The sequence below is a fragment of the Rhinoraja longicauda genome, chromosome 36, assembly GCF_053455715.1.
Source record: "Rhinoraja longicauda isolate Sanriku21f chromosome 36, sRhiLon1.1, whole genome shotgun sequence".
NCBI lineage: Eukaryota > Metazoa > Chordata > Chondrichthyes > Rajiformes > Arhynchobatidae > Rhinoraja > Rhinoraja longicauda.
The window spans coordinates 9,105,311-9,118,837 of NC_135988.1; the positions used below are offsets into that span (position 1 = coordinate 9,105,311).

At 43.3% G+C, this 13,527-nt stretch overlaps 1 protein-coding gene across 1 annotated transcript in view; it reads left to right on the forward strand.

The window, feature by feature from the left end:
- The window catches only part of cds2 (CDP-diacylglycerol synthase (phosphatidate cytidylyltransferase) 2), a 45,903-nt gene extending 37,885 nt beyond the window's left edge, over positions 1-8,018 (forward strand). Inside the window, exon 13 of the mRNA XM_078429062.1 lies at positions 894-8,018. Within this exon, the coding sequence (XP_078285188.1) occupies positions 894-1,017 (124 nt within the window). The 3' untranslated portion in view covers positions 1,018-8,018. The remainder of the gene's footprint in view (positions 1-893) is intronic.
- Positions 8,019-13,527: the final 5,509 nt, after the last annotated feature.

Genomic DNA, 13,527 nt, shown 5'->3' on the forward strand with positions numbered 1-13,527 from the left:
AGGTAGTGTGATGCCAGGTAGTGTAATATGAAAAATATCAGAATGCAGAGTATAATTTTACCACATTGTAAAGTTACAGTTGCAGAAAAAATGTCCAGTGTCTGCAATGAAGGTAGGTTGGAAGATTGGGACTACCCCCTGACCTATGGGAGGACCATTCAGTAGTCCACTAACAGAGGGGAAGACGCAGTTCCTGAGTCTGGTGGTAAATGCTTTCAAACTTTTGCATCTGCCCGATGGGAAGGGAAGAATAGATAATGACTAGGGTGATGAAGGTGGGAAAGGTCGGGTCTGAAGAAGGGTCTCAACCCGAAACGTCACCCATTCCTTCTCTCCCGAGATGCTGCCTGACCCACTGAGTTACTCCAGCATTTTGTGTCTACCCAGAGTGATGAAGGTCCTTGATTATGTTAGCTGCTTTCCCGAGGTAGCGTGAAGTGTAGATGAATGTGATGATGGGGAATCTGGTCTTCATTGGTGCTTCCTGAATGACAAAAATAAATAAAAATGGAAAGCCTTTCTTTTCCTCTCGGTGGTCATGTTCCCCCAATGGGAGGCGCAAGGAACTGCAGATGCAACAAAAAAAAACACACAATGTGCTGGAGTAACTCAGCAGATCAGGCAGTCATGTCGATAATTGGTCCAGAGAGGGTAGAAGACCACATGGGATGTCTATGATGAGGAGGAATGTTGGAGACTGGAGAAGGGGTCGCTGCCTGTCTGAAGAAGGGTTCCGACTTGAAACGTTACCTACCCATGTCCTCCAGAAATGCTGTGTGACTCGTTGAGTTACTCCAGCACTTTGTGTTGATTTTTTCCCCCCAATAGGGGGTGTGCAGCTGGAACTGGAAAGGGGAGCTTAAAATGTATTAAACTGTTTGGTTGTTTTTTAGGGGGCCGAATCCTAGTAAACTACTGCAGCAGTTACTGGCTCTCCGCTTGGACCAACAGTTGCAGATATTCAAAAGCCTGAAAGTCAATCTGCTCCAGAAGGGTATGCTGCCTGCAGGGGCGTAGGAGCGGGGGAATCACTGAAGTGGTTGCCGTAAAAAGCCTCAGGAAAGAGTCCAGCCAGTCACCTTTCTCTCAAACGCAGTGCGTCCAAATTACCCAACCTGGAATTTCCACATGTAATCGAGAGGTCCATGCTCCTTTTGTAGCAGAGCGCAGCATTCTTTATTTGTGCTCTGGTTGATGGGATCAATAGGTAGCAGTATGTTTAATCATGGGATCGTAGCTCATTAGTAGGAGGCACATTAGTGATGGCCACTGATGGGTCCAACCCGTGATTAATCATCAAAGCGGCACACGGAGTTTTAAATGACTCGCCATTGCTGTTTACAGTGAAAGATCGGGAGGCTGGCACTGAACTCCGTATAAATCATGGATTCTGCTCCAGTTGAATCCCAATCCGAGCCTGTCCTGCACCTGTGCAAGAGTCTCGTGTTACAAGTCCAACTGGTTGTCCATGATTTATTTGTTGCTGAGCTCAAATGTAGGCTTTAGGGTGGAGTAGATGTAGTATTTGGTCCAGCCTTGACCATGTAGTTTGTGAAGGACCTGCTGTTTTACATTTGCATTCATATCGCTTCTTGAGCCACCTGAAGGAGCTTAGAATATGATGTTTACACTAGCTGTCTCGTAGGAAGTAGAGGAAAGTCTCGTAGCAGCAAGTCGCGTTTGCATGCTGGAGAGTTTGCAGCGAGGTGTCTGGAAGAGCTTTAAATGAGGAGAAATATTCTCCAGATACATGTCGATTTATTGCAAACTATTCAACTTGCAAGGTAAATGGTATAACCCTGCTCAAAACATTGCCTTTCTTTTGAAATTTTCATGGGTGGCGTGGACCTTTAGAGATTAGCATCTCCATTTTATCAGAACCTGGTGACCCCACCACTTAGTAAGGAAAGTGTTAGCTTTTACAAATATATTTAATCAAACAAAAAATCTGTGCACTCAAGTATTATTTAGATATTAACCTGTAATATTAGCTGTTTTCTTGTGAGGTCTTTCAACAAAATCGCTGCATTGTGATTTCACGCCACTTCATGCCAATAATTTATTCTGGTAGGATATTTTCAAGGATTGCACATGACCTCTGGTGTCTGAACCAGATGACTGCTCTTCGCGTAGATGCCATCTACAACCTGTTCAGCTGCATGGGAAATCACTATGAAGCTTCCTATGTTTTTCTCTGTTTCTCCCCCCCCCCCCCCCCCACCACCCACTTCTCTTCATTCCTCGTCCCCCTCATCCACCCCCGTCTCATTTGCCCAAATGACCATTCAGACCCTAGGTAACAAACAGATGACCCAGCGGATTTACCATTGTTCCAGCCAAGAGAAAGCAGGGTTAATCATATAGCCTCTGTGAGATCGATCCCGTCAGTTCAGTGTAGTAGGTAGCTTGTATCTGAGATGGGGATGGAGCGAAGATGGGAGCGAAGGTCACGTGTATGACTGTAAACCGGGTCAGCTTCTGCTTGCTAATACACACGACAGCTAAAGCTAACTGTGGGGGAGCGAGTGATGGTCATTTCTCAGGAGCGTCTAAGGACTACGCCGTGCCAAAGGGCTGTGACCGTCATATTCTGATGACGAATTCCACTTGACGAATACGGCTGTGGAATAGAATGTTACTCGTTGATTCTGGTATGAACCTGAGGAATGCCAGAAGGCTCAATAATTCAGGGAGCATGAGCAAATGATTATTTTTGTGCAAATTATTATTTTATCAATATTTCAACAAAACCTAAGAATTAAAGATTTCCCGAACCTTTTGGTTTTCAGCCCTGTTAATGTACACATTGAATTCCCCGCTGGAGGTTTAAAGTACACCAAACATTTGTCAATAGCCAATATTCAGTATCACCCAAAGTGACCGGAAATAATTAGTAGTTGACGCTCTAAAGATTTTACAGAGAGCTGTTGTGTTGACAATCCTTATATACATTGTGGAGGTGATCCATCTCTATGGTTAATTGTAGACATCTTAGGAGTGAACATCGACCTGCGTGAAATGTACTTCATTACGCAGTTCATGCACTGTACTGTTTTCAATTTTTAAGGGAGGGAGACCAGTTTAAGTGGTCATATGCTGTGCCACTAATTACCATCTCCTTGTTTTATTTCCCCTCTTGTTAGCCTTCGTTCCAGTATTGTTATTAGTTGTCCAGCTGCACAGGGTGTCGAAGGGAACAGAGTGAGAGTGAGAGAGACAGAGAGAGAGAGAGAGGATTGTGTTGAGAAATACTGTGAATTATTGAGCACAATTGTTAAAGACCCTCAGATACTGAACCTGCAGTGCGATCTTCCATCAATGTTTCTTCCTCTGGGGTGGGTCAAAGTGAGAGAGTTTACTGTCAAGAGTGGATTTAGGACAATAATAATGATGGAATAGGAATGAGAAGAACTCAGGGACTATCTCAGAGTGCGGTCTGTTTTTACTGAGAAGCTGTTTTCTAATTTCTTTAAATTCATTTGAGTAATTTCACTGGGAAAGATAGCCACTAGCTTCATTGATCTGGAGAGTTCCTGCTTTGAAGTTGCCGCACTTGGAACAGCATAAATGACTTTGAACCATGATAAATGTTGGCATTTGGAGAGTGACAATGGCATGACGTGACTTATTACTGGCCAAGCCTGACTAGCTCAAAGGTTTTTTTAAACTCGGGTTTAAAAGAGCCAGCAGCATTTAACATTAATTTGCGGAAGTAGAGAGGACTGAAGCAAGGATTCACTCTCCATACCCATCAGTATGTCTTTCAACTGCATTGATATGTCACTGCAGTTTCCTCATCTTGAAGTAGATACCTGGATAAGGAAAGAAGGATGAATTGGGCTTTGGAATAACCAACTGTCTTTCCAATTCTCTTCTCAATCCACAGTGCAGAAACAAAGAACTGCAGATGCAGGTTTATACCAAAGATAGACACGAGGTGCTGGGCACAAATGTTAAAGTGGGTCCGGCAGCATCTCCAGAGAGTTACTGGAGCACTGAGTTACTCCAGCACTTTGTGTCTATCTCTTTTCAATCCATCCTGACTGATATGACTTACCAAAATCTGTTGGACTATTGTAACTTATTTCAATTCAGCATCTTTGTGACACTTTCAAGCAGGGTCTGGCCAGTAGAGGTTATTAATGGCTGGGAATCTTCTATTGGAGACACTGGGGGCAAACATACAAGTGGGAGAAAATTGACCGAGAATAATGAGCCTGTTGTGCTCATCTCCTGTTTTTTTGGGTCCAATGACTTTACTGTGGAGGTGACTATAACTGGCAGCCTGTGTTGCCACAGTCACCTGTTTCTTGTTGGCAGAAAAAGAAAGAGTGTCTTCCCCACAACACTCCCTCCCTCCCAACCTATTTTCTAATTGTCCTCATTTAGTAAAATGTATCAAATAAAATTCTTGAGATTGCCAACCTAGAAAATTCCCAATTGTTTTTTGACATTTGCTGGAATTGCACACTGAAGCTAATTTTTTTCTCGACATGGGAGCGGGGGCCAGAGAATAGGAGTAGATTTGGTCATGTATCAGCATCACCTGCGGTGACCTGACAATCGTTCTACAAATTCCAGCATCTTGGCTATGATTTCTCCTCAAAGCAAGACTGACGATTGAATAATGTAATCTGTGCCACACCAAATCCTTTTGCAGCCACATATGTGTTGCAATAACTTTCCCTTGAAATATTTTATCTCTCATTATTGGTCTGTCAATATAACGGCAGAATTTCTGCAATACACGAATGCATCAAATTTTGATTGTTACTTTGATATACTGTGAATTAATAATATTTCTAGTGTTTACTTTTCTGATTGAATATTGCTAGAGGTTACGCCGTTATTGCAAAGTTTTGTGCTTAATTTATGAGCAAAAGCCTGTGAAGTTGTGGCATCTATTAAAATCTATTCAATATCTTGAACAAACCAGAAACCGCTTTGAGAAGGAATCAGCTTTTTTAAAACATCAGCTGAAGAATCAGTGTGGTATAAAACGAGTCAATCTTTTTATCAGCTTGATGAAGGATATGACAATTTTTTTCTCTGTTAAAAAAAAATATATATCCTTTAAAAATATATTCCTATTACATTTCAATTGAAGTTTTGTTGATTCAGACTTGTATCCTTTCGCTCTGCAAACTATATACTGTACACGCCGTCTCCATTGAATATTTAGTGTATTTAGTGTTCAGAAAAGGAGTATCTGGGACGTGATTCTATCTCGGCCTCAAAATTGTTCTGAAAATCAGTCTGCTACCTTTCCATGAGTGTCAGTCTGAACAGCATCAATGATCTTCCGAAAATGAACAAGTGCTAAATGTGCCTCTCCCACACGGGGCTGTCAATACACAAACCGTCTGAAATAATGACAATCCCTTAAATATCTTAAGTTCTCTCACGCAGTGTGTCCCAATATTATTGAGGGATTTAAGTTTGTTCGAATGGAGAATATTTTTTGCCAAAGTATCCCTTAGTCGTGGATAATAGTGCACAAATACTTAATAAATGGCATGAAATTGCTATCCCCTGGCATAAAATACATGATTAATGCCTTGGTAGGACAGCTGAGAAGATTCAAAACATTGGATCAGAAACATTGAAAAATGGTAGTTGGGAGAGATTTGGTTGCAAGCTTAATTATGGGGTTGCAGAGGTAAAAGAATATGATGATGTTTCTCTGAGCCTCAAGTAAGTGAGCTAGCCCCTCAGAGAAGTGGACATTGAGTGTTGTGATTACTCTGGAGAGATATTGAAGTGAATCGTGCAGGGGATATGCACGAGTTATATATACACTGGCCTGTGGTAAATAGAGTAGGTGATGTGCAAGTCAACACGACACCTGAAACCTCGTCAGCTTCCTCACCTCAATCTGGTGCCTGCAGAAATGTTATTTCTTCCCTCCCCAATCGAAGGTATAAGAGATGCTAATGAGAATCAGGAAGCAGTCATGAATGTCTTTTTTAATTCACAGAGGATATTTCAAAACTAAAACGACATCTAACAAAGGTGTTGGGTGTGAGGGTGCTTTCAAGAACTGTATTAATTTTAAGTTTAGTCACGCAAAGTGTCTTGTGGGAGCTATGAAACCTGTTTTTATTCTTTAAACAATGTCCATGCACTGTTGTACAGTATCTTTAGATGAAGAACTTGTGAGGAAATGCTGTGTCTGATCTCAGAGAGGTTCATCTTTCTCCCCCTTGCCTGCATTTAGTGGTGTGAAGTGCAGCCAGCCAATACTCATTACATTTTTACACTACTGATGTATAGGTATTTAATTCTTTTCACATATCCAAAATCTGAATCTGTTGGTCGATAGACGTATTAACATGAATGCAGAAACCAATTATTGCATTTTGCAATATTTTAAAATAAATTAGTTAAATATGCTTCAGTGGCTCAAAATCCGTTAACGAATGTGATAAAGATGTAAAGTGACATTTTAATGGCTGGAGTAGTGAGACAGTGTTTGCAGCAGGTGGAGGTCTTGTATAGAGCTGATGCATAGTGAGATGGTTTCATGCCCACACAGTGGAAGGGACAGCAAACATGGGATAGATCGCAGGACACAAAGTGCTGGAGTAACTCAGTGGGTCAGGCGGACTCCCTAGAGAATGTGGATAGGATATGTTTTGAGCCTGGACCCATCTTCGGTCTGTCCCAAAATGTCACCTATCCATGTTCTCCAAGGATGCTGACTGACACACTGAGTTACTCCAGCGCTTTGTGTCCTTTTTAGTAAACCTGTGCCAACAGTTCCTTGTTTGTACACGGTATGGCTCTGATACAATATGAAGTGCTGTCTAATGCTTTGTTGAGGGAAGCATTGCTTTATCTTTGATAGTGCCCCGTGAGTGCATACACAGGTATAGATTTCACAGCTTTGACTCCCAAGTCTGTAGAATGAAAACCGTTTCCAAATAAGTTGGAATGCTTCGAGCTGAGATCCAAAATAAAAATGTTGATGCTGATTTCGTTTACAACTTGAAAATTTCCTGGGGATATTTTTCGGATATAATTTCCCTTATGTAACAATGTTGCTTTATCTTTTGAGGCTGATGCCTTCGAATTCAAGTGTGGCTTTCCAGCTGACTACAATGAAGTGAAATGCTGCTCTTTGCTCCCTCTCTAGGGAATCACTGATTGGGAATTAAAGCAGGGAACCATACCGTGGCTTTACACATTATTGGATACTAAATTCAACAATGTTGTCAAATTAGAAATTTACTTTTAATTACTCAAGCTTTAACAATTGTTGCATTAATCAAATATGCTATTGCAATAAATTCATTGTTGGAATGTCTTGATTGAATACTAAGATGCCAAAAGGGCATCATGTATAATTTGCACTCTACTTTCCTCACAGTGCAATCAGTGACCCAGGCACAAAGCAAGTGTAGGTAGGGCATCAGAAGGGCTGCAGCACAAGTGAAAGTGTGAGTTGTGTAGACTGAGCGATGTAGGGAGTGCCAATATCTAGGGGGGAGTGTGGAGCTGTAGACGTCAGAGCAGGTGGATGAGGGTGCTCTTCCACCTAGGATGAATGATTTATTTTCATCCATCAAGGCAATAAATCCAAATTTCTAATATGAGATGTGAGCTCTTACACTTGCCCAAGGGAAACTCTTTCAGAAATCTTAACAGTTCTGCATAAAAGAAGGAAGCTGCTTCTAACTTTGAAGCCTCTTGAAGACTAGACACAGCATTCCCTTTGGATTAGATTACAGCACGGACTAATGCACACATTTAGTTAGGTAATGTGCTTGAGTAAATTGCTTATTTTCTTAATGCTAATTTTTTGTCTGTGTGAAGTATAAAACATTCAGTTCAAGTGAAACCTGCCACGTGTTACTGTACATGCCTGTATTTGTATTGAACATTTCAACATGTGTGTTCATATGTGCGTGTATGTGCATATATAGTGTAGATGCGCTAACACACACGTGTATGTGTATATTTGGTGTTAAAGAGTACACATTATTTATATATGTTCGAAATAAAAAAATCCTATTAAATGACAAAGTAGTCATTCATTCATTTTCACCTTGCAGCTGCAATGTATATACTAAAACTCGTTCGTTAGTTTGTTCCTGAACTGCAGCCAAAACAGTGCAGGACAATTTTAGGCCCACCTTACCATTGTTCCTTTGGTGCTAATGGAAGAAGTTTCATTGAAATCGGTGTTATATTTTTAAAGTTATTCACATTTTAAAGTTTAAATCTATCTCCTAGGGAGAAGGGGGTGGAGGGAAGGGGAGGGGGGTGGAAGGAAGGCGGGTGGAGGGAAGGGGGGTGGAGGGAAGGGGAGTGGAGGGAAGGGGGGTGGAGGGAAGGGGAGTGGAGGGAAGGGGGGTGTAAGGAAGGGGGGTGGAGGGAAGGGGGGTGGAGGGAGGGAGTTTAAATCTATTTCCTAATGACAAAGTAGTCATTCATTCATTTTCACCTTGCAGCTGCAATATATTATATACTAAAACTCGTTCGTTAGTTTGTTCCTGAACTGCAGCCAAAACAGTGCAGGTGTGGCGGATCAGGCCACTCCTCGGGTCAGCCCCCTCGTTACGTGACGGACAGGTGAAAGGAATTAAAAGCCAGACCAAGGGAAGGCGTGGATCATCCCTTGGAGAACTACGCTGTGGGCACCAGCTCACAGCCTAATAAAGAATCTAATTAAACACTGCCTGGCGTCTTGCCTTTTCTCTGGCCTCCGCCAGGCCACTACATTGGTGACCTCGACGGACATCACACGTAGTGATGTCGAACAATGGACAACCCGGTCCTGCCGCCCTCGCGCAACCCGGCCCTGCCGCCCTCGGCCCTGCCGACCTCGAGGCCGTCTCCCTCAAACTCCCGACCCTGTGGACCGAAGAGCCTGAGGTCTGGTTTCAGCAGGCAGAGGCACAGTTTGCTGTGCGAGGGGTAACCGTCGACTTGACGAAGTACTTTTACGTCGTCGGCGCCCTGGACCAGGCGACAGCAAGGCGAGTAAAGCCCTACCTTAATGACCCCCCCGCGGATGACAAATATAAGGGCCTGAAAGACCTCCTTATCAGGACAATTTTAGGCCCACCTTACCATTGTTCCTTTGGTGCTAATGGAAGAAGTTTCATTGAAATCGGTGTTATATTTTTTAAGTTATTCACATTTTAAAGTTTAAATCTATCTCCTAGGGAGAAGGGGGGTGGAGGGAAGGGGGGTGGAAGGAAGGTGGGTGGAGGGAAGGGGGGTGGAGGGAAGGGGGGTGGAGGGAAGGGGAGTGGAGGGAAGGGGGGTGGAGGGAAGGGGGGTGGAAGGAAGGGGGGTGGAGGGAAGGGGGGTGGAGGGAGGGAGTTTAAATCTATTTCCTAAGGGGGAGTGAGGGAGGGGGAGGAGGGAGGATAAAGGGGGATGGAGTGGGGGGGGGGGAGGGGGGGGAAGAGAGGGTGCTGCACCAATGCAGGAGAGGTTTGGGCCCACAGATCCACTTGGTCTAGTATTTTTATAAAGACAACCAGTTTACTTTTGAAATTTAGCAAAGGAAAACTTACCTGGTGTAGTCTCTCTGATTCCATTACCACAGCCCCCTGTGTCTCACAAGCCGAGTAACCTACAAATACCCTGGTAAGCATCACAGATTATACAAACAATGATATAATATGATAGAAGGTAGAAACAAAGAGCTCGAGATAAAGGATAGGTAAAGTTTCGGGTCAGGCCAAGGACCCTTATTCTTGAGAACTAAAGACTGAAGAAGGGTCTCGACCCGAAACGTCAACCATTCTTTCTCTGCCGAGATGCTGCCTGACCCGCTGAGTTACTCCAGCATTTTGTGTCTAGTTCCGACCTGAAACATCACCCATTCCTTCTCTCCAGAGATGATGCCTGTCCACTGGGTTCCTCCAGCAATTTGTATCTATCTTCAGGATAAGCACTGCTCCTCACTTCAGAACCAATGACGGTAATCTATGGACTGATCACCTTCCCCACCAACCATCACCACCATGAGACTCTTCCTGGCATCCTCGGAGATACCATCTGTGGTTGAACATATTCCTGGCGTAGGCAACATGCGGCAAATATTGGCTGTCTGACACAACCACCCATTATTCTGCCTTCCAACTCTGAAGTGGAAAGGGGATTGAGCTTGATGACCCAATTGGATGTATTGTTTTTAACTAGATCAGTCTTAAGAAGGGTCTCGTCCCGAAACGTCACCCATTCCTCTCCAGACATGCTGCCTGTCCCGCTGAGTTATTCCATAATTTTGTGCTTATCTATTGTTTTTAACATTTGAGCTATGGCAATCAAACCGAAGACATTTTTCTCCTAAAAAGGTCTTGTTAAACAATGCTTATTTTACAGTGTCTTTGAGGTAAGGCATTGACATCCTTCTGAGATAGTTGTGTGATACAGACTATAATAATGATATTAATGATAATGATTCTTGATTTGTACAGGTGTCAGGGGTTATTCGGAGATGGCAGGAGAATGGGGTTAAGAGGGAAAGATAGACCAGCCATGATTGAATGGCAGAGTAGACTTGATGGGCCGAAAGGCCTAATCCTGCTCCTATCACTTATGGATGGTGAAGGAGGCTGACCTGATACAAATATATTAGATTGTGAGATGCATTGGTAGTTAAGATCTTTATTTCTAGGTGGAGATGTCAAAAACAAGTGGCTGTACTTCAAGGTTTAAAGCGAAAGAGAATTTTTTGAAAGAGGATCTAAAATGTAAGTTTTCAACATAGAGAATGCCTGATATCTGGAATGTGCTGCCAGAGAAGGTAATGGAAACAAATACAATTACTGTATTTAAGACACATTTTCAGACAGAGGTTAAAACAGGCAAGGCACAAAGGATGCAGTTCTAATGTGGGTAACTGGATTATGTGTAGACGGGCAAGAAGGTTGCCATGGATACGGTGGGCCTGGGAATCCGCCTCTGTTTTGTACAGCTCTATTACACTATCTTTTTCGTAAGTATATTGATAGTAGAGACGTGCACAGAAGTGGTTCTATATAATTAGATGGTTCTATATATGGTCTAAACGTGGTTCTATATAATTAGAACAACACGTCACTTGTACATAAATCTTAATACATTAAAGGCAACATACTGTTTGCCTGCCTTAATTACTTGCTGAATGTCTATGATTTGTGCATAACCACACTCTGGGTCTCTCTGAACCACCTTTCAGGCCTTTCACCCATTTCCCTTTCAATTTTGTCTACCAAATTCACTCTGAGGCACCTCTGCATCTTTCTGACCTTGTATCCCTAACCTTATATCATTGTATTGGCTGGCATGGTGGTACAGCAGTAGAGTTGGTGCCTTACGTACATACAGCGCCAGAGACCCAGGATCGATCCTGGCGCTTGTCTGTATGGAGTTTGTACGTTCTCCCCATGGCCTGTGTGGGCTTTTTCCGAGAACTTTGGTTTCCTCCACACTCCAAAGATGTACAGCGGCTAGATTTAGATTTAGATTTTTAGATTTAGAGATACAGCGCGGAAACAGGCCCTTCGGCCCACCGGGTCCGTGCCGCCCAGCGATCCCCGCACATTAACACTATCCTACACACACTAGGGACAATTTTTACATTTGCCCAGCCAATCAACCTACATACCTGTACGTCTTTGGAGTGTGGGAGGAAACCGAAGATCTCGGAGAAAACCCACGCAGGTCACGGGGAGAACGTACAAACTCCATACAGATGGCGCCCGTAGTCAGGATCGAACCTGAGTCTCCGGCGTTGCATTCGCTGTAAGGCAGCAACTCTACCGCTGCGCCACCGTGCTGCCACACGGTGCGACTAGGCTTGTCTACACTGGAATTTAGAAGATGTGAGGGGATCTTATTGAAACATATAAGATTATTAAGGGATTGGACACGCTAGAGGCAGGAAACATGTTCCCAATGTTGGGGGAGTCCAGAACCAGGGGCCACAGTTTGAGAATAAGGGGTAGGCCATTTAGAACTGAGATGAGGAAAAACTTTTTCACTCAGAGAGTTATAATTCTCTGCCTCAGAAGGCAGTGGAGGCCAATTCTCTGGATGCTTTCAAGAGAGAGCTAGATAGAGCACTTAATGATAGCGGAGTCAGGGGGTATGGGGAGAAGGCAGGAACGGGGTACTGATTGTGAATGAACAGCCATGATCACATTGGTGGTGGTGCTGGCTCGAAGGGCCAAATGGCCTACTGCTCCACCAAAGAATTGTCCCTTGTGTAGGATAGTGTTAATGTGCAGGGATCTCTGGTCAGTGCGGACCCGGTGGGCCGAAGGGCCTATTTCCATGCAGTATCTCTAAAAAAAAATTGCAAGCATGTGAATATTACATTTGATTCCCTCGTCCTCATCTGGGGGACTTGCACTGATCTCTGTGGCACCCCACGAGTCTCAGCCTCCCAATCAAAAATACCTTGCATGTTCCTATTCTGTTTCCTCAGCCTACTGACTCAGTACCTCTAATGCCATGCATCTGGTTTAATTATTTTTTGTGTGTCATTTTTTACTGGTATGAAAGATCAAGTCCAGTAAGATGCCATGAAAAGATGACAAGCTCAGAACAAAATGCCCTTTCATAATTCCATATTGACCCTGTCCAATCCTACAATTATTTTCTTGGTGTTCTGCTAGCACTTCCCTAATAACATGTTCCAACATTTTCCGTTAATACAGATGTCAGGCCAGTTACTCAATGATTCCCCGTCCTTTATCCATTACATTTGATATATTGTAACCCGTGGAAACATACAAAATCAATAGAATTTTGAAAAATCACAATTGTATATACTATTTTTTTAAAAGGTTGGTGTAACTCGGCGGGTCGGGCAGCATTTTGTATAAACCAGCATCTGCAGTTTCTTGTATCTCCAATCCACTATTTAACTTGCAGGTGTGTCCAAAAATAGCATATAGAAACATAGAAAATAGGTGCAGGCGTAGGCCATTCGGCCCTTCGAGCCTGCACCGCCATTCAATATGATCATGGCTGATCATCCAACTCAGTATCCCGTACCTGCCTTCTCTCCATACCCCCTGATCCCTTTAGCCACAAGGGCCACATCTAACTCCCTCTTAAATATAGCCAATGAACTGGCCTCAACTACCTTCTGTGGCAGAGAATTCCACAGATTCACCACTCTCTGTGTGAAAAAAAACGTTCTCATCTCGGTCCTAAAAGACTTCCCCCTTATCCTTAAACTGTGACCCCTTGTTCTGGTCTTCCCCAACATCGGGAACAATCTTCCTGCATCTAGCCTCTCCAACCCCTTAAGAATTTTGTAATTAGATTAGATTAGATCGATTAGATTACAGTACCGTGCCACTAGGTTGTGCAACCTTATTAGGATCTCCCGTATAGAGCATTTGGCTCATATCCCTCTAAACTTGTCCTATCCATGTACCTCTCTAAATGTTTCTTGATCAGTGCGATAGTACCTGCCTGCCTCAATTACCTCCTCCGGCAGCTCGTTCCATACACCCAATCTATTTTTCTCTCATGATTTTGCACACCTCAATAAGATCATAGACACACTTAGGC